This window comes from Hippoglossus hippoglossus, chromosome 12 (genome assembly GCF_009819705.1).
Source record: "Hippoglossus hippoglossus isolate fHipHip1 chromosome 12, fHipHip1.pri, whole genome shotgun sequence".
Classification (NCBI taxonomy): Eukaryota; Metazoa; Chordata; class Actinopteri; order Pleuronectiformes; family Pleuronectidae; genus Hippoglossus; species Hippoglossus hippoglossus.
The window spans coordinates 4,070,752-4,098,729 of record NC_047162.1 but is presented as its reverse complement, the minus strand read 5'-3'; the positions used below and the strand labels follow the sequence as shown (position 1 = coordinate 4,098,729).

The 27,978-nt window shown below is 43.1% G+C and overlaps 1 protein-coding gene across 1 annotated transcript; it reads right to left on the bottom strand.

Moving 5' to 3' along the window:
• Window positions 1–238: 238 nt before the first annotated feature.
• Window positions 239–27,530, bottom strand: jmy (junction mediating and regulatory protein, p53 cofactor). Its single transcript, XM_034602115.1, has 10 exons — window positions 26,134–27,530; window positions 18,247–18,420; window positions 6,620–6,770; window positions 5,944–6,113; window positions 5,266–5,431; window positions 4,449–4,639; window positions 4,254–4,343; window positions 2,316–2,411; window positions 1,720–2,230; window positions 239–1,163 (listed from the first exon to the last, which is right to left on the bottom strand). Exons 1-10 carry the CDS (start codon window positions 27,001–27,003, stop codon window positions 850–852), a joined length of 2,733 nt encoding a protein of 910 aa, XP_034458006.1. The 5' UTR covers window positions 27,004–27,530; the 3' UTR covers window positions 239–849.
• Window positions 27,531–27,978: the final 448 nt, after the last annotated feature.

Here is a 27,978-nt window from a genome sequence, read left to right as displayed (position 1 = left end):
ACCCATAAACCAAAATGTGCAACTTTCAGTCGTGTAGCTCCACTTCTCATATCAGACTAATTAACGGAATAGTTCAACATTTTGGGAAACTCACTTATTCCAGCTGAGAAGATTAGAACAAGTGTCAGTTGTGAAAAGCTGCTTTCACACATGAAATGAGTCTCCTGCTGTGTTGTTCATGTGTGAAAGAGAAACTCTGGAGAAGGTCCGGACCCAATCGTGCGGACATTCTCCAGAATTCATGTCTGAAAAGTGAAACATGAAGCAGCAGCAGCGTCCTTATCTTCCAAAATGTCCAATTACTTCTTTCAGTGAGTGTGAATTGTCTTGTCCTGCATACATGTGCATGTTTAGGGATTCTTATGCACTGACATTTCCTATGTATGTTTGTAATGTAAAAATCATACAGAAAAGTTATTGGTGGAGCGTCTGAGTGCTTTGACAGTGAGAGAGAGAGAGAGAGAGAGGTGAAAAGAAAAGACAAAATACTCACTTCTTCAAACAAACCCATCACAGCAAGCTACAGTACAGTACGACTCCAACATGTGGATGGATTCCCCGGGAGGTCAGAGGTTGTGTCCTCGCCGAGAACGCCACAGCAGCGACATAAAAAAAAAAACAACCTTAGTGGTCCGTCTTCTACAAACCACACGCACAAGTATGAAACTAATTGAGCCGCTTGTCTGATATTTAAAAAAGTGAATCAAGGGTTTTCTTGTTCAAACACGTGATAAAAGTCTGAGGTGTCCGCTTAACTTCAGCCATTGTACAGTAACTCTTCATTTTGGCTCCACACATCCATGAAAGAGAGAAGTAAAAAAAAAAAAAAAAGAAGATCCTTCTGATGAACTAGTTTTCCCAGTCAGTGCACGGGAGGCCCTCGTCCTCAGACTCGGACTCTGGTGAGGCCTCCTTGATTCTCCTCAGAGCCTCGTGGATGCTGCGGGTCAGAGCGTCGGCCGAGTGGAGGAAGCTCCTGGCCTGACGCTGCTGGTGCTCCGGCCGGGTGCGGACCTTCTTCAGCCGGACGCCCTGCCTGATCTGGGCCAGGATGTTTTCGCTGTCGTCGTCCGGGTCCGGGGCCAGGACTCGCAGCTCGGCCTTCCTCAGGTGGAAACTGCCGCGTTTCAGAGAAGCCAGCACTTCGTCCATGGGGGAGCTCGCTGCAGACACACACAAAAACCATTTACTTCACATAGAGGCAGCGTTTGAGTGAAGCTTTGAAATCACTGCTGGTTAACATTGAGTCTTTATCAGCTGCAAATAAAACAGTCTCTCTATTCACACATTTTAAACATTGTGAAATTTAAGTTGAAATGATGAGAATAAAGTTGAACTAAATCAGAGGGGAAATTTTCTTTTCTTAATTTTGCATATCAAGAGATACCAGGAAATATGTGCTGCTTTTTAGCATAAACAGTTTGGTATTAGTATCAGGACGTTGTTCTGGTTTTACACTGTGGACAGACGTCTGGAGACAAATGTGGAAGCCAAAACTTTGACGGCTGAATGTAGATGTGATGTGATTCTGTTTGGCTGCATTGTAACATGTTCATCTTCAGTCGTGTTAATGACAAATCAGCTGCTTGATAAGTATTTGACAAACTTTCTGAGGCCCTCAGTGACCTCGGCTGTCACCAAATCAACCAGGAATATTAGTTTAAACAAAACACAATATCTCTGTTTCATAAAAGTCAGGATTGCAAGTTGCCTCCTCACCTCTCCTCCACTGTGAGGAGTCGAGCGAGGCCGTCTTCCTCAGCTTCGTCCTCGCATTCAGCAGCTGGCTGCTGTCAAAGAATCGAGGGGAAAATGGAGCCAGGGGCAGCGAGGAGGGTTCTGACTCATGTTGCAGCACCGGACTGCCTGCTGCAGGGTTCCTGTCCCCGTCCTCGCCCTGCTGTTGCTCCGAGGGAGGTGGAGGGGGAGGGGGCGGAGGAGGAGGAGGTGGTGGAGGACCCGCTGACAGAACAGATGGGGGAGCAGAGAGGGGAGGCAGCGAGAGGAAGGGAGGCGAAGAGGCCAGGCTTTTGAGGTCAACCGTCGGTAGAGACATGGTGTCGCAGCCGCAGGCGTCGGGCGGAGGAGCGTAGAGCTGGGGGAGGTCGGAGATGCAGTCGGTCTGAACGCCGGCTGCCTGCGTGTTCGGCTGTTGACCCGCCCTCCTCCGACTGTGACCCTGACTCAGACGCAGCCGGCTGGACTTCAGAGTCACCTGGCCCGGATAACGCTGTGTGGGGAATAAACAGGGTGAACGGTGATGACAGCTCAGAGGAGGCTGGTTGAGTTGGACATCAGACTGCGGATGTTCTCACCTGATTGAGGCTTCGCAGTCTGTCCAGCGTCCTCTGCCTATCCTGACTCACCCGGGCATTTTGTTTGGCTTCATCGTCTGCTTCATATTCTCCTCCCTTGACAGAAACAAAAACTGATTGTTTTAGGGTTCAGGAGGGGTTATTAAATACCTCCATTACTTGCTTGTGTGATAGTTAGAAGGATTACACAAAACTACTGGACGGATTACACAACACTTGGTGGAGGGATGTGATATAGGTCAGAAAAGAACCCTTTACATTGTGGTGTGGATCTGGATCGGGGGCAGATCCTGGATTTTTTTTTTTTTCTTTAACATTGTGTTTTTTGACATTTCTGTGGTTTCTCAGAGAATAATTCATTGGTCTTCAAGGAAAAAGTAATGTTTAAAAGGACTGATATTTATGACAGATCAATTTAGTGAAGATCCACATAAAAATCCAGATCCAGTGAATTTAAATGTGGCTTCATCAGGGGACTGTTGGGCCTTGGTGCAGGTATCTGCAGGTATCTGTGCCATTCTAGTTCTTAAAGTAGTTGCTTGATTAAATTGTTAAAACAGGTTTGAGTTGTGCTTGTGTCCTATTCCCTGTATGTCAATTAAAAACACATCAACATCCCCCCAGTGATGTCACAATGCAAGACCCCACCCTTTTCCCTCACTTTACTTCCTGTTCATCACTATTAATGATATACGGGGTCTAGTGGCAGTGTGAATTATTAATGCTCATAATAAATTATTTGTCCATGAACCTATTAGAGAATATAAATCAACACCCCGGCAACATTCAGCAGGACTTTTACATGACTCTGTGCTTACAGCTGACAGCCTATTGGCTCACAAGATACTAGACGACAATAACAACAACAACAACTAAAATGATCATTAGGCAGATCATAACATGTAGTTTTGTTGAATTCAAAAACACAACATCTGAGAAGACTCAGTTTAATTGTTTAAACCAGAACAAATCAAATTCTAACAGCTGATGGTTTGTACATGATGCAATAAAATTCTAAATCCAAACCAAACAATCAACAAAAGCTTCTTAGTAAATCACAATGTCTTTGATTTGGATTAATTTAGTAAGGCAAGTCATGAAGTGAAAACGATTGTAGTGACCTCTCTTGAACATAGAAGCCGTCAATCCGTTTTTTATAATATTTCAATTCATTTTTTCTGATTATTTACCACCTTATGTATGTGGTTGTTATAAGTTCTGTCCACTAGAGGGCACACCGACATTAGGTTACAAATAAACCTTTGCAATAACCAATATCTATGTCTGTAGAATATGTTACAGAGATGTGAAAACATCAGCAGAAGGGCAGTTTTTTTCTTGTGCACGCTCTTTTTCTGTGTGTCTGTCTATGTCTCTCTATAGTTATGAGGGACAATTTTGCTTCTATACCATCATTGTGAGGAGATTTTGGGCTGGTCCTCACAAATTCAAATGGTTGTTTGAGGGTTAAGACTTGGTTTTAGGGTTAGAATTAGGTTAGGTTTAGGGTGAGGCATTTAGTTGTGATGGTTAAGGTTAGAGTAAGGGGCTAGGGAATGCATTATAGTGAGTGTTTTCTTCTCTCTTTCACTCTTTCCCGGAGCGAGAGTAAACCACATTGCAAGCATTATGTTTTCACATGCGAGCCACAGCTCGTCCAAAACGCAGCAGCCGGACTCCTCACTAAATCTGCTAAAAGAGAGCACATTACTCCGTTTGTTTTTTGCTTCACTTCATTGAACCTTTCATGGAGTCATAGCAAAAAACAAAGGTCAGGCCACAGACACAGTTTTCATCTTGTTCATCCCAGAACCAAACACTTCCTGCTTCCTGCCAGTTCTCAACCCTCTGGTACAAAATACCCCTCTGTTTCACAATGCAGTAAATATGTAGAGGCTCATGTATTGTGTGTGCCATGATGAATCTTCTGAGTTTTACCTGTTGCAGTGGCTGAGGAGAACTGCTGTCAGCAGGGCAGCCTTGGCCTCGCTGCTGTATCTTCTGGTTGTGATTGACTATACAGATTTCCTATGAATGGAAAAAGAAATAAAACACAAATCATAAAAATAGCTGCACTTTCTCCAGATATCTCCACAACAAAACCCGACTTCATCATCAGTCGTCAGTGCTTACCTTCTTATTTTTGAGGTAGACTTTCTTGGTGGTGATGCGACCCCGGCGAGCCTCGAGCTGCCGCGTCCTCTGCTGCAGGACGCTCAGGTCTTCGTCCCTGAGGGGGGAGGGCGGCGATGCGGGGTCTTCTTCTCCCTTCATGGCGTCGGGGCTCTCAAAGGCATCGTAGTACACAACCTCATCCTGACGCTCTGGTGCAACATGAGAAGAGATTCATCAAAACGCTGCCGTGTACAGGTTGTTAGTTCAAAAAGCTGCTGTGACCTGTGACCGAACAATTAACTTGTTCATATAAAAAAAACGATAAGTGTATTTATAGAAAATTATTCGGCAACTAGATTTGGTTGATGACGATGATCAATCAGCAAAAATGCAAAAATATCTCCTAAAGGGTGAGAGTTTTTGCTTTTCTTTGTCACATGACAGTAAAAAAGACAGTGTTTTGGACAAAACAAGCAATCGGAAGACGGTTCTGTAAAAATGAAAATGGCATTTTCTCACATTTCTTAAAAACTTTTTGTAGACTACTAATATATTAACATGAATACATGATCAGAGATCTTGTTTAGAGATAAATTGTTACTTGATTTTAAGCCCAATAAAATATCTGATTAGCATAGACAAAAAAACACAACACAACAAATGTTTGGTCCCTCAAATTTGGTTATTTTAAGAATTATACTGTAATAATAATCTGCAATAAGCAGAGATCATCATGCTACACCCCACTGTGTCTGTCAGATTGTTTATTTTTGCCTACACAGACAGAAAGCATGCACACTATAGTCTGTCCCACTCAGAACACGCAGGTGCTCACCTGTCATCTGCCTGCGCAGACTCTGCAGCTGAGAGTTGAGCAGCAGCTCTTCGCAGCACAGCACCTCCGCCTGGATGTCATACAGCTGCATCTGCAACTCGTAGTACAGCGCCTCCAGCTGGTCCAGACGCAGCATGGCCTCCTCCCCACCTTGCAGACCCTGCATCTAGAGTCACAGCCACATGATCATGTTACACTTCCACAGGAGTAAAAAGCACATGCTGCAAATTTAGCAGATTTTCCAAAGTGCTTTGCAGCTCTACCTGATTTGTTTTAATAGAAGTGGCTCAGTGGATATAGAACCTGAGGCACTTTTGCTGTTCTCTGTAAGTGCTGAGCTCCACCACACTAGTTTAGAAAAGGTAAACTGGAGTTCGGGAGTATTTTAAAGAAATGTTTTTACCCCGGCGGTCATTCCCATTGAGTCATTTCCACTGGTGTAGACCAGGATGTTATGGACTCCATCACAGGATGTCTGAGCCGTGAGGTCATTCTTCCAACATGGCTATTATCAGGCTGTTTTATTCAAATGTCCTCATTTCTCAGTGGTGTCATTGGGGCTTTTGGGTTTGGGTTACTAACTTACTGAGCATTGCCACCTCTTTAAAAACCCACCAAGTTAAACTTCACAATCTGACACTGACACACACAACTTGGTCTACATGACCGACACCTTACCTCCTCCTTCAGGCCATGTTTCCTCTGCTCCAGGCAGATTTCTTTGGCCCTCATCAGCTGCAGAGTTTCTCTGGAGAAATTGTACTGCAGACGCTCCATGCGTTCAACTGCTGCTGCCCACGCCGACTTGCCAAACTTCTTCTGGTCAGCACGCATACGCTCAAACAGAGCTGCAACACAGATTCAAATGATTGTGGATCAGTAGAAAAATAGTTGGAAACTGGTTTGACAATAGTTCAACATCTTGAGTTTCTGCTTGTTTCTATTTATTTGTTGTTCAGTGAATGTCTTTGAGTTTTAGATTGTTGGTCACACACAAGGAGACATTTGAACAATCACCTTGGACATTTTTTGAACTATTTTCTGATGCTTTAAAGCCTAAACATTTAATTGTGAATTATGAAAATAATTGAGATCATAATTGTTGACTGAATGAATAAACACAACAGCAGTGTTTGACAATAACTCTTTGACTCAAAACCGAGTTACTTGAAACCTATTCCTTGGCTAAACAGCATTCAGTTGTTTCTTTGCATAGCTGAGATGGTTTGTGGATTAGAATACTTTTGGAGCAGGGTGGGGAGAACACTGGCATGTGAGAGGTCAGAGATGAGGGTCCTGTACAGGGAAGGTTGTTTTAAAACGTCGGTTGGAAATCCGCCCTCTCTGTGTTTACCTTTCTGGGATCGAGTCGTGGTTTCGAAGAACTTGACGGTCAGGTCCTGTATGGAGAGCACGGCGGCGTGGGCCTTCTTCTGCCACTCCTCATCCTCCCTCCTCAGGCCTTCCACACGACGAGGACCCAGCCGCTCCGTCTCCAGAGAGATCTGATGGTGTTAAAACAGGTCATTATTATTATTCTTTGTCGTCTGTTTGGCAGATACTCAGATACAAACAGAGAGTATATTGTTGCTGTGGATTCAGTGGGTTAGCTGCAGTTAACTCCCTATTGAGCCCAGTTTCTTTTTATTTGTAGTTTTGGACTACTGGCACCATTAAAAGTCAGCATGTTTGCAGTGTGTCCATGGATGAACAGAGAACAATCACTGGATTACTTAGGAACTGAAGAAAAGTAAAAAACATGATGATTAACTCTTGGGCCAATTGTAAAACTCTTCAGCATCTCTTTTTTCATCTATGTCAATAGATGAAATATTTGTTCTTGGCTGACTCCTAGAACACGACAAGGATCCAAAGCAGAACTCAAAATCCACCGTGAACCACTTGAAGAAACACCAGCTGAAGCTTTTTGAACTGCAACAGTCACCTGATCTGAACATCACTGAAACTCTGTGTGTAGATCTGAAATACAGTGAGCTGCACTAAGAGCCGACACTGTGATATCTGCCAAACGTGGGGTTTACTAAGTACTGACTTGGTGGGATGCCCAAACTGTTGCACATACCACAAGTACTGTTTCATTTAGTCCTTGAAATAGAGAATAGCAGTGCATGAACATACATTGCTCTCAAAAATGAAGGGAAATACATCACAGTGAAACACCAAGTCAGTTAAACTTCATGTGTCCATTCAGGAAGCACAAACAATGTCACCTGCTTTGGTGCAAATTAAAGTGACAGGTGCAATGGGGGCAAAAGCAAGACAACGCACAAAAAGGAAATGGTTTTACATGTGGTGGCTACAGTTTCTCTCTCTCCTCATCCTTCCTGACTGATTCTTTTCTAGTTTTGTGTTCTGCTAGTGTCTTTGTCACTACTGGTAGCATGAGGCGGCACCTGCAGCCCTATCAGGTTGCACAGGTAGTCCAGCTCCTCCAGGAAGGCACACCCATACGTGAGGTTTGCTGTGTCTCCCAGCACAGTCGCAAAAGCATGGAGGAGATACCAGGAGACCGGCCGTTACACGAGGAGAGCTGGACAGGGCTGTAGCGGTTATTTTTAAATCAATAACGAGAGCGAAATTGGTCCATTGATCCAATCAGAGCGGGCAGGAAACATTATACCACATTTCCTGCAGCATCACCGGTGAAACAACACCAGACATGGATTTGGAAGAGACCACCGAGTGACCCGTGATTTAATACGATGATACAAACTGTTTTCTGTGGCATCATTGGTAGTATTCCTTATTAATGACAGAATATACCACAATATACATTAGGCACAGTTGACGTTGTAGACCGTTGCATTAGGAAATGGGCTTCACTTTTACTTAATACATTCAAAAGCAAGTGCTTATTTTCTTTTACTCAAGTAAAAAAAGTGAATGTTTTTATTTGTATTTGTACTTTAGCAAAATGTGTCATTACTTCCTCCACTACTAGATTTAACCCAGTTATTACTCTGAATCACTGTTCACAAATCAGACTGATAGTTTTAAAGTAGCTCAGTTGCCTCTACGAGCTTCGTGTCACAATGTCTTCCTGATGTTTTTAAAACCATCATGCACATGACCACCTCTCTCCCTCCACAGCTCACCTCACAGTTTGAGAACCCACTGGTCCAGATCACTGACTACAGTTGCTCTGTAATACCAGCACCTTGCAGCAGATGGTGCTACCAGCGACTTATGACTGTGCTTGTTTACGTCTGGAGTCACACTAACCTAGTGTCCTACTGGGCTGGCATCAAATATTTAATAGACAAAAAAATCGGTGATTACAAAACAAAAGAAATCTGAATGCAAGCAGGAAGGAGTTGAGGTTACGAGGCTCCACGTGGCACAACTCTGTCAAACTGAATCTGGCTCCTCACAGCTCGCTGGCTCGTGTCAGGCCGTGTGAAAAGAGTGAGAAACAGGGAAAAAATTGTGCCACGTGGAGTTCTGTCCTGGGAGTTCACTTAAACACACAACCCTCAGGAACAAAATGTACACAGCTTAGCTCAGGGCCTCCTGCACATACAGTCATACATTAATATCTCAATGTTAAACAGATGTGTGCAGGTGCTCAAAAATAAACAAGGATGTGGTAATCGCCAGCAAACCTCAATGGACTTGATTTATGTTCGCCAGCATACCCACTTGTCTGTACTGGGAGAGTGTGTGTGTGTCTGCACGTGAGGGACAAGAACAGGGAGGGGTCTTTTTAAAAGGGGTGAAACAGTGAGCGAGAGGGGGAGGAGAGATTACGTCACAGACCAGAAAGAAAACAAAAAGAGAGCAGCCAAGAGCAAAAGGTTTTATATTAAAGTAGAAATTGAACTGGAGTTCCTATGAGCTATGATCTCACTGTTCAGATATGTTCACTGCTCAGATTGCTGTAAGTACAGTAACGTAGAGCAGCGAAAGAGCTGCACCCACATGCGAACACATCGAACAAGAGGCCCAACACTTAACAGCCACAGAGCAACAAGCACATGAGTCGTTTGTCTCGACACTGCGACACTGATGGCATTTGAAATATCTGTTGTATAACCAGGGTTGGGTGGTAACAGATTACATTTAATTGGGATTACGTCATTAGATAACAAAACATAAGTAACTATTATCAGCCCAGATTACATTTGTAAGAATACAATGACATTATAGATGCGGAGTCAAGGATTACAAGATGATACATTTTGATTAAGTCTTAACAATAAGGTGAGTTTTGAAAAAACTAAACTTTTTTTCATGCTAGTAACTGATGAAAAGTATGTCTGATGTACTTGGGTATGTTAGAGAAGTGATCCAGTGTGTAGCAGGGAGGAAAAAAATGACCAGTGTTGAGTCAAGATGGAAGGTTGAAGGAGCAGCAGTCTCCATAATATCCTCCCATTCATTCCTCTCCCTCATCTTCAACTTAAAAATGTAAAACATAACAACGTCTACGTCCGATGTCGTTTGTGAAAGTAAAAGAAAATCTGGTGAAAACACCTCAACTTCAACTCTGAAGCAACACATGAAGCCGAGTTTCCTTCTCAGCGACCTCTCTAAAAATAGGGAATAGGCTTACCCTGGGTTTTACACTTTTTGTTTTGCTTTTGTTGAATTCTGTTTAATTTTCACCGTAGTGCTGATCTATGAGATTTAATTCGATTAGGATCTAATTTGCTCCCATACGCATCAGATTATTGTGTCAGCCAGAGTAATAAGAATAATAATGGCAGACGGTTTAACTTGTTTGCAAACATACTAATGCTGAATATGTAAAACACGTTTTATCAGTTGCATTGAGAATGTTTTTGAGATGTTGAGAAGATTTGTGGAACTAATTTGGCAGTTACATGCACTTCTATATACAATATTATGCAGATTTAAATGTTTTTGTTATTCAATGGATTATATCATTCATTAGAAAAAGTGCCATGTCATTTGTATACAGTAACCAAAGTGATCTGACCGAACCCTTTGTATCTTCATCTTCTTTGCATTTTGTTGTTGTTCCCTTCGTCCCTGCTGACATGTCGGCCATAGATGTCTGTTTCACTGGTTTCATACAAAGCTTTTCTGGCAATATACATCTCCTGTAAAAGTTCAGTAGCCTAAAGCTAGTTGGAAAGTGACACTTCACACGTGTATACATTACATAGTGTCTGGAAACACAGGGAAATACATGTAATTATCCTAATTGTCTATGCAGCTAGTTGCTTAGCAAAATACCTTTCAGAGAGATACAGATAAAGAAGCTGGTGAGTGAGTCACTTTCTTAAACGCAGAATGACATGATGGAGAAACATCTTTAAAACTCAATCGTCTCTAATCGGTCACTTTCCCTCTCGGCTGCAGCCTCCTGATGTCACCTGGTAACCTGACCTAATCCTGACCCGCACAATGTAAACACCATTCATTCTTCACTGCTCATTAACATACAGTGTGAGACGGACTGAGGAGGGAGAAGTGTCACTGACAACACTGCATGTTCAAAGTGTATTTTAGCTGAGACACAGATCTGCGTGGTAACTGGAGATCCTCATGTTTTCTTAATGTTTGGGATAATAAAGCATCACATGTGTTTTCAGGTTATCCGGCAGCTTGTTTATTGACTCCTCTTCTCGAGGCAGCATTGAAGAAGTGATTGAATGACTTCCTTTAGCACCTCTGCTGAACAGCTGCTGGTGACAAAACACAGACGTGACAGACTCACTGAGAATAGAAGTGACGCAAGTTCCCGTGGTAAAGTGCTGGGATTACAGCATGGACACCGTCATGGTGGCCCTTATCTCATTTGGTTAAAATAGCCTGTAAAAGCCTTTTTGTGAGTAACACAGTTTTAGATACGAGGCAGTCTTTATCAGGCAGCTGCAACAGCCGACTTCCAAGAGTCTACAGAGCTGAAAATAGAAACGATGGTGAGAACCATTTAAAATATATTTCTCGATTTTTCTTGTTGTCCAATAGCTTGATGCAATTAAACATCATTGTAGCATAGCTAAAGCTTGTTCCATAGAGCTCCATTGTTTTTCAAAATCTATAAACACTTGGTGACATTGGCACTGTGCTTTATTTTGAGGCTGAAAATAACATCCTGCTCCTGGAACTAATCACTGCACCAAATGTGCATTAATCCACTGCAGAAATAGAGGCAACATTTCCTCTTTTCCGAGCATTGTTTCCAAAAAACAATAGTGCCCATCTGTTAAAAGGAAATTAGTTTGTCTTTTTAATAAATAAAACCATGTAAGTGTAACCCATTTCTTATTAATTTCTTAAATATTTAGTAGGAATCAATGGACAGGGGGGTGAGAGCCACAGACAGAGAAGGGGGGGGGGGGGGGGGGGGGGGGGGGGAGTAAAACACCTTGATGGCTTTGGTTTTTAATGAGGTTTGTTGACAACAGAAAATGGAAAGGTCCAACAAAAAATGATTCCGCAGAATTGGGTCAAGACTTTATCCGGGGTTTTCCTTTTCGCACATGAACAAAGCAGCAGCAGATTCTTCGCTCACACAGAAATCTCTGGAGCGTTCACGTGAGGGGTGGAGCAGCAGGCAGAGGCAGGATGTAACATTCATTCTGCTGCAGAGATCACGTGTATTTGTTTACAGCACACCTCATCATCAAAAGCTCTCCTGACACCTTCGTCTGTGTTTTCTACGTGTATGGCACATCCTTTTCTGAGATATTTGTATTCTTTTTTGTCAGTTTTGCATGCGACGAGTGTTAAAAACGTTATCACACCCACTCGGTCGATGTGAACTGTTGCTGGCCCCCTATTATAAAGTCCTCAGACGTCGATATGAACACACAGCAGGGGATCCCCACTGGATTCACCGCAAGCGGGGGGGGTTGATGATGCAAGCGACAGACGCAAAACTGAGATGGAAAAAAATTTGAAAGCACCTTCGTGAAAAGGTAAGTAGTAGAAGACACAGATGAAGATGTCAAGAGGGTTTTAGTGAGAGTAGCCGACGATGTGCTGTGAACTAAATCACGTTATCTCCGCAGTGGAATAAATACGTTCCATCCTGCCTTTGTCTGCTGCACCATCCCTCACCTGAATACTTTGGAGGATATTGTTACTGTTGTGAACGCGCCTGAGCGGAGAATCTCCCGCTGTGTTGTGCATGTGTGAGAGGAGGACGGTAGAGAAAGTGTGGCCCCAATTCTTCAGAGTTCCTCCACAGGACAGGTCTAAAAACAGCTATACGGTCCCTCTGGAGAATGTCAGGAGATTATCTGGAGTTCAGTGCATGTCTGAAAGCGTCTTGTGATACAAGGCCTCAAATTTTCTTCATAGCTGAACGTACACTGCAGGGGCCTGTACGAAGCAGGATTTGTGATTAGCCAGATAAATACAGTTTCCATTCCTACAAAGCTGTCTCACTACTTACTGATGTAAATCACCATTGTAAATTATGCTGAACAGCTTACATGCTCCAGAGCAGGTTAAGTTCAACATACAGCATAACTGCTGACCATTTAGATCACTGGAAAACAAGAGTCATCGATCTACAGGATCCTGATAGCGAGAAAAGAGTTTGCAATAAAGTGACAAATAATAAGGAGCAGCAGATATTTTTGTCTTTTTTGATAACTTTGTCTTTCAATGTGTCCACTTTGGTTTTTTAAACAAAGCTTCTAACAAACTGAGGGAGAGTTCATTACACTAAATAAATTCATAATAATTTTCATTGAACAAAGATTCTTTAATTCTCGACAGAACTCCTGAGACTTTGTGATGATAATTTGAAATAAAAACTAAAACCACTGATGTCTTTTATTAGAAAAATTATCCACACACTGTTTAATGTTTCCCATGAGTATAAATGAACATTTCAGTCAGACTGATCTTATCACAGATAATTAATTCTCTTCTTGCTTTCCTTCTGCTTTTACCTCTGCCAAGGAGGTCATGTTTTTCACCCGTCCATTTGTTTATTTGTTTGTCAGCAGGATTACACGGAAACTATTGAATGGATTTTCAGGAAACTTGGTAGAAAGGACGGGACATGAGCCAAGAAAGAACCCATTACACTTTGGCATGAATCCAGACAAAGGGCCAGATCTAGGAGTATTCTTTTTGTTCAACATTGTAAATGTTTGTTGATATTTTCGAAGATTTCCCAGGGAGTAATTCATGGATCTTGATGAAAAAGTACTAGTGGTCTATCCTGCACAACTTCTGTATCACATGCTCGTAATAGTTTAGTTTAACTTAATAAGATGTTTGTTTCTTTTTACTGTAATCATATGATGATTTCCCGATGTTGAATGTCCCTTTTGTCTGTTTCTGTAATCAAATTTACCAGCAGATATCAGTGTTTGTTCTCATATCATATTACAAACTTGATTCAGGGCTCAGACGATGTTGCTGACTCTACCACATGAACGCGCTCGTCGCTGGAAAACCCAGCGTTAACTGAGACAGTCGACAACCAGCAAACAGCTTACCCAGGATGACCAATGTTGGGTTCAATGAAGCCTGATAACAGAAAGACACCCTGGGTATGTTAAACTAGCACACGTGATCACCATGGCGACCGTTGCCGTGTAATGATGGAGTTGATGTGAAACAGTAACTGGAGCTCACTGCGTTACAAACTAACTCGCACAGAGGAACCACATTTTTAATTCATGACAGTACTCAGACCCTCCAGGCAACAGGACACCCGTGCTGCAGCGCTCCGACATGCAATAGGACTGTCCCACAATGCACCATTCACCAAAATACCTGACACCCTTTGTTGATGATTCATTCAGGTGTGCATTCATTCATCTGTCCATCTGCCGGGTCATTGACTGATTCAGTTAAAGTGAGATGTCTAAAACTGAGTCAAGTGGAAAGCTGCCTCTCTGCAGAAGGACACAGCTGAATTATCACCGTAGAGCTGCAAAGATCAGACGAGAAATTGATCACTTGATCAAATCTGTAACTATTTTGATAATTGATATATTTTTAAAGCAAAAATCCACAATATTCGGTAGCTGCCATTCTTGTATTGTTAGGACATGCTGCTTTTCTGGGTTTTACATCAGTGTTATCTGAAAATATTTTAGTTTTCAACAGCTGGTCTGACAAAACTAGTTGTTTTAGACGTTACCTTGTCCTCTGAGAAGTTTTGTGTTGGGGAATTTTCAATTTGTATCTATTTTAAGCTGAATTTCTTTCCTTTTCTGAAACGTTGAAGTAATTTCATGATGTGATATTGAGTTTTAAGAAATTGTGATTGACATTTTTCACCTCATTTTGACATTTTATAGACCAAAAGATTAAGTGATGAACTATTTAAAAGAGAAAATAATCAGAAGACCATCCAATACTGAAAATAACTTAATTGTAGCCCTAATCAACTGTAGACTGTGTAGCCTCTGTGAACCTGAAAAGCTTGAAATATACCACAGCAATAAAACACTTCATGAACTCCTGAAGATATTTTTGTACATTCAGTCCACAGTCTGAACCCCTCTAATCGACGACTTAACCTTAACTCCAGTTCATGTGGTGTCACGTGCACTCACAGATAAACTCAGAACAGGCTGTAATTCTACAGCAAGGAACTGATACTCAGCAGCCGCTCTCTTTGTTTCCCCATCTTTACTTTGCCACGTCAAGTAAGATGCAAACTGCATGTAAATTTCAGAATCCTGTGTGCTAAGTCCCAAAACGAGAGTCTCCCTCATGACTCATCAGTTTGGGAGCAACCACCCGTCTCCACTGGCATCAGGGATTCATTTGCATACAGCTTTGTTTTCAGTCGTTGGATCGCCCTGAGGGGAGCAGGTGGGAGAGCTTGAAACTTTGGCATCGAGCAGAGTTCAGATTCTGAGGAAGACCCATAAAGCATGTAGCAACAGTGGCCCACTAATCTGTTTTTAATAGTTTCTGGAAAACAATGGAGCTCTGGCACAGAGGAGTAACATATCAAGCTTTGGACACACATGTGATACTTTTTAGTAAGATCAATTCATTGTGGGTTTTTCTCTTCATAGACAATAACAAGATTATGTATATATATATATATATATATATATATATGATATCACCAGACTTTAAGGAGAAAGTGAGACATACATTTTGGTGATTGTGTAAAATTTCTAAACTTAGATCAGCACCCGCCCAAGAATCCAAATTCCATCATAATACACAGTCATTAACACACCCACGCAGTCAGTTGTGCTGGTTAGTGACACAATGCTGGATAAGCATGTTGTGTGAGCAACATATCTCAGAGAAGGGAAAGTACTCGCAGCACAGCAGAGGGCGAATGACAGAGAGTCTAAGACAAACACAGTGGCAGAGATATGGACAAGATGTGTCCAGTCATTGTTCAGTAACATCGCTGCACAGTCAAACTCAGGCTAACAAGACACAGACTTTGTCAGACTTTGGCCACAGTTTGCGTCCATAGTGGCACTACTTCTTCCCAGAGTCGTCACAAAGTCAAACATGAACACACGCATGATGTAAATTTGTTTTGATTCACTGATCCAGGGATACTACTGGTGTTCACTGCAAAAACAATCCATAAATTTGCTTAAAAAACAAATCATCAAAACTTGTCTGATAATCATCAGGTTTACAAGGTATCCTATTACGTCAAATTAATACAGTGACAGTTGTCTGTACATCCACAAACACAAACTGCTTAAAGCTAATTTGGCATCCGTTAATGCTGCACAAAAGGCACAAAAAAACAAGCAGCAGTTTGAAAGTTGCTGCTGCTGTGTTGCAATAGCTGCCATTAGGGCTGAACGATTAATTGCATTTGCGATAAAATCGTGATATGATAAAACGCGATTTTCTAACCGCAATGTGCGCGATTACAACGTGCGAAAGAGAGTAGGGCACTGGGCTGCATCAACATTTCATGCTGCCCTTTAACCTGTTACAATGGCCTCTGGCTCAACGGAACAGTCAGAAACTGACACAACTGAGACTTTAGTCACGAAGAGGAACAGCACGTCGGTGGTGTGGAATTATTTTGGCTTCAAAAAAGATGATGCTGCGCAGTGTCAGGTGTTGTGCAGAGCATGCCGTGCTACCGTTGCTACTTCACGGGGTAACACTACAAACTTGTTCCAGCACTTAAAAAAATACCATAAAACCATGTACGACAATTGTATGGCCAAAATGCCGAGCACCAGTGCGCCAGACAAGCCAAATACCTCAAGACAGGGATCACTGACCGAAATGTTTGATAGTGTCACTCCATATGACCGCAATTCAAAACGGCACGGGGAAATCACTCGGGCGATAACCGAGTTCATTGCTAAAGATATGGTGCCTCTCAGCACGGTGACCAAGCCTGGGTTCACGGCATTGATAAATACGCTTGATAAACGGTACAGTATACCCTCCCGTACATACTTCAGTCAGACTGCAATACCGGAGCTGTACAAAAAGTGCAAAGAGAAAGTCGCCGCGGAGCTTAAAACGGTGGAGTTTTTTGCTACTACTACTGATATGTGGTCAAGCCGCACATCTGAGCCTTACCAGAGTCTTACAGTCCATTTTATTGATGAAGATTTCAACCTCAAAGCTCGCTGCCTACAAGCTGCGTACTTCCCAGACAACCACACAGGGGAAAATATTGCAGCTGGCCTGAGAGAGGGGCTTGCCAGCTGGGATCTCCACGAGGAGAAACACATCTGCATCACGACGGACAACGCGTCAAATATGGTGCTGGCTGCACGGCTTAATGAATGGACGATGTGTTGGTCATATTTAAATCATTCATTACGTTTTGTTGGGAAAAAAAAGAGGATAAAATAAAAAATAAAAATCGCATATTAAATCGCAATATTGGGGGGAAAAAAATCGCAATTAGATTATTTTCCCAAATCGTTCAGCCCTAGCTGCCATGATATTTTGGATTTCGGAATAAAGGATTGATAAAAAAACGATGGTGGATGGGCTAAAGTTAAAAGACTAACCACATTTTGGCAGGCTTCATATTATAAAATACACACACAGAAGTCAACGCATTTGTAACAGTAATATATGGTAAAATAACTTTTTATCTGTGAAATGTCATCCCTGGTTTCCTAGTTTTGACATTTCTTTCATTAAAAACAAGAAAATGACATTCGCTACTACTTAAACTGTTAATTCATTTATCCATGAGGTCTGGGTAACATATGAATAATGCCAACTTAATAATTTTGAGTCTATTTTTGTTGTTGGATGAGTTGTTGTATCTGCAGTTAAAAAATATCCATCCATTGTCAGACTGTATTTTAATGCCATTACATGCATTTGTTCAGAAACCACCTTAATGAACAGTATGTCACGTCTTCCTGCTGGGCCGTTAATCAAGTAGGACTGTGACCTGTTGACCCGACCAGGCATGTGTTCACACTGAACCCAGCTCTATGAAGGCTCAGAGACAGTAGAGATTAGCCTGCAGATTTACTTCCCTTTTCAAGCCTCTAATGAAGTAAAACAACAAAGATGGAGTGGAGAAAGAGTGTGGAAAACAGAAGAGTGTGCTGAGGCTGCAGATTTACTGAGTGGTTTAGTGGCTGCTGTAATAATACTTATGCTGGTTGTTAAGCCGCTCTGGGCGGGGGGGGGGGGAAGCCTCTCTGGCTGATCCTCTGCCCTCCACAGCCCCCAGATGCAAAGCTAGAGGGTAGCACGGATCGGCTACTACACCATCGCTACCACATGTAGCCTCAGCAACCAATGCCAATGTCATTACAGTGGGCTTAGAAGGGCAGGCTCAATGGAGGACCTCATCGTGCAGTGGTTCTGGGCTCGTTCTCTAGCGCTAACCTTGGCTTTTTCAAACCACAAAAGACGGCATTGTGACTGGTGGAGTGCACTGTAGCGGAGAGGCAGCATGACACAAGTCAAAGTGTGTTCCAGGACACACCAGTAACCAGGCTACAGCGAGGTCTAAACCTACTTAAATCAAGCCCTAAAACAGATGGCAGTGTGTGTGTGTGTGTGTGTGTATGTGTGTGTGTGCGCGCGCGTTACCTTTATCTGCTGTCTGCGCAGCATTCCCAGCTCCCTCATGTCCCTGAAAGGCTGAAGCAGGTAGTGGTATAGCTGAGTCGTTGCCTCCAGCAGCTCTGCATACGCCTCGTCCTCCTCAGGGTACACCTGCAGCAGCTCCACCATGCTGTCCATGGCTTTGTGCTTGTCCAACACCTGGGACAAGACGCACAGAGATAAAAAAGACACGGTTGGGAAATTGGTGCAGACAAAGATCCACTTCAAACCTGACAAGGCTGGCGTCGTTTCATATTTGTCTATCTACAAATCCAATAAAAACAAATGTCAAAAGATTAGGACTACAGCTCCAGTACTTGTCCATCACAACATTGCAGAGTTATTACTACTTTGGTCCAAAACCCCAAAAGGTTCAGTTTACGATGATATATGACAAAGATGAGCAACAAATCCTGACTCTCATGAGAATAATCTGCAAGTATTTGGTATCGTTTCACTATTTTTGCTTCAAAAGTGATTGAAACACTTAATCAATTTAAAATGTTGACAAGCAACTAATTGATTTATCAGTGTTTCAGCTCCACCAACATTGCGTCAGTCAGTCTCTCAGTACTTTCAGTCTATATGTGGCCTGTGATTCCTATTGAATGATTTAATGTTTGAAAAGAAAAAACTGCCTAAAGTCTATTGGCTCCATCTTCTTTGGTGTGAATATTTGAAGGTTTTATGAAATTTCTATAACAGTAAACTGAAAACAATTTGGGCTTTGGTAAAGCCAAACAAGACATCAACTCGTGATCCAGGATATTACCAAGAGATTTTTATTTATTTAATCAATATATTACAATTTTAAGACATAATTTATAGAGAGAGTAGTTACTGATTAAAGTAATTGTCAACTGTAAAGAGTATGAGAGTGCAGGCACATTGGTGTGTGTGTGTGTGTGTGTGTGCGCGCGCGTGCGGTGAGGAGTGAGGAGTGATACCATAAAATACATTGTTTGAGTGCAGTACAATGAGAATGAATTGGCCCCAACTGTTGCTGATTCATACCATATGTCCAGCGATCCACAGACTGTGCATTGTTGATGAGATAAGCGTCATCAAAACAGCTATTGTACACACAAACACAATGCAGCTCCCAACTCTCAGAGATCACTGCACCCGATTTATACAGCACAATACACCTCCTTCACGTCTGCTTCATATGATATTGAAATGTACCACCACCCAATCTTCGTCCAGAGCAGTGAATGAAGTGCTCTTCTCTCTATAGATATGAATAGACACTCTTATGTTAACTCCAGGCTGCTTTTCCAAGGCCCTCCATGCTGGGGAGCGGGCTAGACACAGCGCGATTCAGCTCGAACACTGCTCCTACTGTTTACCTTGGGCCTGCGTCTCCGTGGTAACCGCTGACCAAACGTACACCGACTCCCTGCCCCTGCAGTCCATGCCAGCCAGGAAAACCCCTGGGATAATTGAGTCGACTCCTGCCTGGGCACCAGTGAACGAGAGCTTTGCTCTTCATCAACTTGGATTCAAACTAACTTTTAGACATAATTAGAATTAATCACCGGAATTGATTTGACAGTTCCTTGCAGATTTTTTTTATATAATGGCACATTCTACTTTAACTGTATTTACATGGTCAAATCTATTTGTTGATGAGGGCCAGAAGGCCTGCGACTGCTTAGTGTGTTGAGCTGCTGAACCAGCAGGATTACACGTCTTAATTCGAGCCAAAACTATTAGTCGATTAAACAAAAGCAAAAATGCCAAACATTCTTTAGTCCCAGCTTCCCAGTGCAGAGGATTTCTGCTTTTCTTTGTCCCAAGTGATTATTAACTAAACATTTACTGGTTCTGGACTATTAGTAGGACGACAAACAGTCATTTCAATAAGTCAGTTTGGGCCAAAAGAAGTTGTGATAGGCAATGTTCACGGTAAAGTAAATAAAGACATAATAACCAGCAGGTTCATCAATCATGCTGAGTGTTTATCATGGGAGGTTACCTTTAAGTTCATTTAACAACATTATTTATTGCTTTTCAGGGTGAAATTATATGTTGTTTCACAAAATAATGGTTTCCAAGCAAACTGTCATTAAACACTAAGAAAATAATAGTTCATTGAATGTTGTCAGTTCATGACTAGAGACTTGCAGCACAACATGAGGAACAATTAGCCTCCAAACACCCAGTCTGCAGCCAAAGGCACTACACAGGCTCTTCGACATCGTTCTCTTTTAACAGCCTCTAACGTTGTTTATGTTGTTGTTGTTACTCTTGTAAATTGTAGTCAATTACCCCCGACGGCTGTTCCCACAGTGTGTGATAGTGTGATACAAAAAGTGCTGTACATAGAAGCGCTGTATGAATGCGTGTGTTAATGGGTAAAGGTGATTTTTAGCGTAAAGCGCTTTGACTGGGCGATTAGACTAGAAACATGTTATCCAGTCCATTTATATAAATGCAGACATTTAACATTTGTTATTAAGCTAAAACACAGAGTTAACTAATCTATTAGTTCATCAACACAAAATTATTTGAAAATCTTCAGTCCGTTTTTTTACAGGGCCCGAGCAGCTACTGCTATATTGCCCCATTGAAAGAAACATAATTTTGTGTGAAAACATGTGAAATGGTTTTCGCGCAAGGGTTCTGCCTGATTGACTTGATAGCGCTCCCTAAAGTGCAGCCCCCTGTTTTACCAAAATTCATGAAAATCATATGCATCATGCCCAGACGTACAAAAACGTCTGAGGACCCATATTCCAAACCCAAAACTAAGTCAGCCATTTGGATTAAGTAGTTTTTGCTTGTTTTTTGCTATTTGCAGACGTTCTACTTTAACGAACTAGAAAACAACCTCGACAATGAAAAGTTGTGCTAATCGTGTGATTTCCTTTAACAGCATGCCCGTCGCCATATCGCCATGAAACATGAAACAAGACTTAACATGTCTGATGACCTGGCGTGACCATATTTATATGTTAATATTCAACATAATCATAGCACTACCAACTAGCAACAGGATGCACACCTCAACAGGATGTGACTTTAACTGCTTCGTGCACTGTGTAAACGCATAACGCAATGCCAAGCCATGTCCACCAACCCAGCATATTATCTCTTAAATCACCAATGACATCCCAAACAAATACAGACCAGAACTGCTGAATTAAAGCAGTGAGTGTATGTACTTATTTTTCACTTTTCCAACTTATTTGAAAGATGTCACAGAAATAAATAAATGTTCATGTGCTAAATTTAGCTAAGTCTACAGATTGCTCTCCAATGTGCAATGAGATCGTAATTACAGGATGTTGTGAGTGATTTGAGCTACAGTGTAGCCGGTACAGCCCTGTCATCAGAACTCACTCTTCCAGTTTGTCACAGCTAAATCTGCTCTGCCTTGCTGGAGCACTTCTCTCTCTGGCTTTTAATTGAAACATCTCACAGGAGGAACACGCCTCCACTGTGATCTGAGCAGACACAAAAAGCTCTTTGGAAACTGAATGCGAAGAGTCGACAAAAGCAAAGTAAGTCTACAAGGGAATGCCAGTTATGTTTTCCACCAATAACGCTCAGTGGCCAGGTTCTTTGCAGAACGGCCGCCAGTTGAGAATCAACGGAGCTCTGAACTGCTGCCACAAATTCTTTCAGCAACGTGGTTTATTTCTGTACAACAATATCATGTTATGATCAGAGTGGACCAGAGAGATCAGTCAATACAGCACCAGACGCAGGAGCATGCAACGCACTCACTGGGTTGTGGTTTGTGGTTTGTTCTGCCTTGGATCACTGTCAGCAGGTACTCGCCACCATTGACTCCACAAGCCTCTGTTGTTTTGGGGATGCTTTATCTGAGTCATATGGCCACAATAACCATCTGATCTGGCCCTTGTCAAACTGGCTTAGGGCAACTGTTCCCTTAACTTCTAATATATTCCCACACCTTGAGATGTGAAACTCATACAGGAAAATCTACATGAATCACTTCATCTGTAAGTGGGCATAATGTTTTGGCTCATCATTGTACTACAGGTATTTTTGCTGGTGCAGATCAAGTACAATGGTAATAACAGTACCTGTAGATGACAGCTCAAAGATACCCTCAGGTGATGGTTTACTACACCACTTGGAAACTTGTGCAGTCTAATATAAATGTACTGCAATACATCCTCACTGAATCGAGGATATAATGTTAGGTTTTAGTTGATACTGTTTTAGAGAGGTATTGATTCCAGTGCATGATTTCTTTGGAGGATGCAGTTTGTGATGCTGCTCAACTAAATTGCATTATACTGAGGTGTTTTTGATAATTGATATAAATGGGGCGAGCTTAATATTAGAAACCACCTCTGGGTCCAATGCAACACAATTCAACATCACCTCACACTGCAGCCTTTGTAATGAGGGATGAGGTAAACTATGAGGGATGTGCATTTAAATATGTCAAGTTAAAGTCTAGAAACTCATAATATGTTCTGTTTTCTAGGGTTTTATAGACCAAGTGATCAATTGTGAATAATCTGCAGATTAATCTATAATGAAAAGAAGTCTCTGAAGCCCTGAAGTGCATGGACAGCTGTTACAGGCCAAGTTGACATTAACTGACTTGTGTTTGATGCCAAACACTGTAGTGTAAACCATCAAGCCTGTTTTAATCATGCTGTTCAACTTTATCCTGCCTGCATAACAGTTTAGTTAATGTTTCATCATTTTTCATTACGCTTTACATGGCCATTACCAACAAAGAGCTTGCAGCATGTCAGGTTTACCGTAAGGGAGCTGTTTGTGTGTAAAGACAGGCCACAGATAAAAACTGTGTCTGTGGTCAATGATTAACAGACGGATGCCCTACATCTTATGACTGTTTTCCACAGTCTGTCCTGCATATTTGGTCCCAGCCATAATCACACATCACAGAGTCAGGAGACTGAGGCTGCAGCTTGTGAAAAGTTGTGGTCAGGGCACAACAGTGGTTCTCCACCTGCCACACACACACACACACACACACACACACACACACACACACACACACACACACACACACACACACACACACACACACACACACACACACACACACACACACACACACACACACACACACACACACACACACACACACACACACACACACACACACACACCTTTTCTTCACGTTGTGAGATACAGTGTTTTTTGACAGGGAACAATTAATGGATCTTGATGAAAAACATCAGGCATATTAATGGGAATGATATAAGAGTGCGTGCGATTTGGTATGGAGACAAATAAAAATCAGGACCAAGCAGTTTAAAATGCGGTTTCAGAAGGGGACTGTTAGGTCTTGGCGGAGGTTTGTGCCATTCTAGTTCAAATATCAAAAGCACTTGCCATTTAGGTTTGTATAGATTCATCAGTGCAGCTCGACAGTATATTAACGAGTAACCTCTCATATTTCTGTAACTCAGGTCAAATGCATAAAAACCCTGAGTCCACCTTCCCAGAGGTAAAACGCGCATGTGTGTGTGTGTGTGTGTGTGTGTGTGTGTGTGTGTGTGTGTGTGTGTGTGTGTGTGTGTGTGTGTGTGTGTGTCCTCATTTTCTTCCCATCGCAACATTCCAATAAATCTAGACTCTGGCCTCCAAACTAGTGGGACCAGGTCAGTGTTTGGCTTATAATATTACCTACAGTCCAGGGTTATCAAGAATGGACTCAGTGACCAGGAAATTGGAAAATGGAGGCACGCGCACTCTATTAAAACTGTCTTGTTGTTCACACTTCAGCAGAGCGGTATTATTTAACTCTATGGTAACTTCTGAGGCTGTAGTCGTTAGTGGCTGGGCTGGCTTGCCTTAAATTACAATGTGTTTCTAACTTTGTGTTCACATGAAAATGGTGAGACAAAAATATTAAATAGACATCTAATAAACAACGAGACAAGATACGAAGACAAATATGTCTCTGTTGTTTACTATGACTGCAACTAACGAGTTTTCCAAACAACAAGAAGACGTTTTCAGAAGATTAAGATACTTCAGATTACATTACTACATTACTCAACTTCCCATTTCATCCTTGTTTTGACCAATTCTCCACAGAGAATCCAGGAAACTCAACAACAATAACAGGGGCCATTTCCTTCAGAGATGTGTGTGCAAGAAGAGCTCTGTTACACCGCATACAACTGTATAGTTATTATGAAGGTTACAGTTTGCAACCACACGTTTGTTGAGGGTGTTGGCAAGACTTTAGACAGACCACCACAAAGTGCAACCTCAATAACAAGAATAAAGTTAGATTAAAGTGAGCATCATTATCTCGGCGAAGGGAACATTTATGGCTGAGCTATTGTCTGGGATTAAACTATATTTAACCAGTGTACCTAATAAAGTGGCCTCTGAGTGTATAAGTGAGACATTGTGTATTTTTTTTAAACACTCTCTTCCTGGTTACTTACCCTGCTGTTTGTTCTTTGTGTGTTTATCTGCTGAACAAAACAACAGAGCAGGTGAAAGACTTTGCCTGCTGCTCAGTCTCCTCCCTGCTGATCATCATGACCCAGCTTGTGTTTACACTTCATAGTATTAGTAGTAGCTTCCACTATGCTCTGGTAGGATTTGTCAATGGTACCCGACAATGGGCATAAATGAAAAACATTTGTCAGCTTGTCGCACGCTTGCTGAGCTGAATGTGCGTCTCCAGCTTTGTGGACCAACAACTGAAACAGTCCCAACAGCTGTGCTGACGCGTCACTTCAGTAACTCCACCTCGGATCGTTCTCCCCCCGTGTTTCTGCGCGACTCCCTTCACACTGCCCAGCCAACTGGAGTGTGATGTCTGGCCAGAGCCGATCATATTACAGGCCTGTGAACTCGCAGCAACAGATGGTTTAACACAGGAGGGGGGGGAGGGGGGGGGGGGGGGGGGGGGGGGGGGGGGGGGAGGAGGAGGCGAATGAGCTGACCAAGAGGCACAATTATGCTCTGAAAACGACAGACTGCATGGGACCAGTTATCTGCAGGTTCCTCCAAGTGAAAGTTAAGACTTCTTACATATCAAAGTCACAGAATGTCATCTAACACCTGTCTCGTGATCGTGAAGGATATCAATGAAAACCAGTAGAACCACCCCAGAATTAAAGTGCACATTGTCTTTCAGTGCTTCTGGATAATTACTCCTCATGTTATGTATTAATCACTAAATATAGGGATTCAACTGATGATTCATTTCATTACTGATTACTCTGAAGATGGTTTTCTCATACAATTTGTCAATAATATATATATATTTTTAATGCAAGTGCCATTTGAAGTTCCTCTCATCCCAAGGTGACAACTTCCACTGACTTGCTTTGACTGGTCTAACATCCAAAACCCAAATATATCAAGTTCCAAGTCATATATAACAAAGAAAAACTAAATATTCATGTTTAAGAAGCTAGAACCAGCAAATGTTTGGTACTATATTTGGTACTAGTCTATTTGCAGATTTACTTTCTGTCCATCGCCTAAATCAATAAATCGTTTCAGCTCCAGTGGATCTGGATGAGCAGCAAAAAAGCCGGATGAATGAATGGATGTGTTCACATGTGGATTTTGAACAGAGTCAGAGGTATGGGACAACAGTAATGGAGATTTTTTAGTTTTTGTCAATAATCACATACTATATATTTATTATAGCTTGTGTTTTGGGTTAGGGTTGTGGTATTAGGATATGTTTTTAACTTTTTAAATACCTCTTTGTGCCTTTGTGATGCTTCCTGTTTGTAAAGATCAACAATGTCGGTGGGTTTCCTGTCATTTCCTAAACGACTTTAAATAGCGTACGTGTGCTTTTAGAAACTCTCAACATCATGTGTTACACACTAAACATCTTCTCCTCGCATCGGATGTACTTTGAAATGCAGATCTCACCTCTTGCATGCGTCTCTTGGCCCGGTCCTGCGCGTCCTCGAAGCCCTTCTGCCTCAGCTCGCTCAGGCTCTCGTAGTACTCCTCCGTGTCGTCGCCCCCGGAGAAAAGCACCTGCGACAGGATCTTCCAGCCGCAGGTGTCCAGGGCATGACCCAGGTACACCTGCAGCTGGTAGCACAGGGCCTCGGTCTCCCGCTGCGACACCCCGGTGGAACCGAAGAGCACCGTCCAAACTCCGGTCGGCTCCTCCGGGAAACACGGCAGACACGGCTCCAGGTCCGAGTTGACGGAGCACAGCAGGAGGTGGGCCGCCCTCAGGTCCTGGAAGGAGAACAGCCCGGCCCAGCTGAAGTCCTCGCGGCCGCCGGCGTCACCGTCCCCTGGGTCGGAGTCATCCGGAGACAGCAGGACATCCACGGGCTCCAGGATCTCGATGTCCATCACCTTGGGAGTCACGATGTCCCAGGACCCTAACGTGTGGCTGATACACTCTAATGTCTGTGAGCCACCGGCTTTTAAAGCCTTCTTATCCCCGGCACCGGGCTTTGTTGTGGGCTTCCCTTTGGGGACGGAGTGGGGTCTAACTTTAGCCTCGTCTCTCCTCTTGGTGCCTGGACTTTTAGCGTGCTTTTCTGCCCCGGAGGCTCCGGGGGCAGGAGGCACAGCGGCGCCGGGGCTGAAGTCGAGCAGCGGGTCCAGGAAAGTGGCCCGTCTCTGCACGGTTCTGTTGTGGCAGGTTATGGCGAACTTCCCCTCGACGTCGTTCCAGGCCACGATGAAAGCGAATTTGTGCCTCTCTCTTTCGTCGAAGAGCCGGGGTCGGACGGACACCCACCCGGACTCCAAGTTGTCCTCCATGGTGAATGACATCTCATCCAGCCAGTGGAGAGGAGACGAGCAGATTAAAACGTTAGCTAGAAGAAGAAAAAAATGTCGAGGCTAAAGGGCTTCGGCTAGCGAGCTAACGACAGGCGCCAGCCCGGAGAGCAGCACCGGAGCAGAGGCGAGTAGACCCGCTGAAATGAAGCGGCGACACACAAAGGGACTCCGGCTTTGTTTACCCGCTGCCAGCTGCGTGTGAGCGGAGGAGAGCGCCGCTGACGTCGCTGTCCGCTCCGGAGGCTCCGGGGTCCAGGCGCGGGGGAGAAGTTCACCGGACACCGCGGTGCGAACGCAGCGGGCGACTCTGCTTCATTTCGGGGCAGATGCTCGAGGGGAGGTCGGTTGTCATGACGCCTGTCCGCTCACCTGGCCGCCGCCGCCGGGGCTCGGTCTCAACAACGACGCGGACCGGGATCGTTCCTTTGTCCGCTCGCTCACAATGCGACCGCGCGCTGTCACGTGTGACTCTGTGTTTACAAGCAGTCAAGGTGCGTGCGTGCGCGTGTGTCAAATCCGGGGAGGGATTTCACTGCTGCACCCCCCCTCTCCTCGTCCCACACGATGCCTTCACTGACATGATGAAAATAAGAAAAACTGAGGACTGTTCAAAATGTCGTTTGCTGTATGAGGTGAGGTGAGACGGGACAAGACTAAACGAGACTAGACAAGACAAGACAGGTCAAGAAAGGACAGGTCAAGACAAGACAAGTCAAGACAGGACAAGTCAAGACAGGACAAGTCAAGACAGGTCAACAGGACAGGTCAAGACAGGACAAGTCAAGACTGGACAGGACTAAACAAGACAAGACAAGACAAGACAAGACAAGACAAGACAAGTCAAGACAGGACAGGTCAAGACAGGACAGGTCAAGACAGGACAGGTTAAGACAGGACAGGTCCAGACAGGACAAGTCAAGACAAGACAAGTCAAGACAGGTCAAGACAGGACAGGTCAAGACAGAA

Bases quoted from the DNA above. Each gene is read 5' to 3' on its own strand.
- jmy (XM_034602115.1), bottom strand. From the start codon at position 27,003: ATGTCATTCACCATGGAGGACAACTTGGAGTCCGGGTGGGTGTCCGTC. The intron at 18,421-26,133 runs GTGAGATCTGCA...GTCTTGTCCCAG, and splicing joins CCAAGAGACGCATGCAAGAG to GTGTTGGACAAGCACAAAGC. The intron at 6,771-18,246 runs GTAACGCGCGCG...TAACACCATCAG, and splicing joins TGCGCAGACAGCAGATAAAG to ATCTCTCTGGAGACGGAGCG.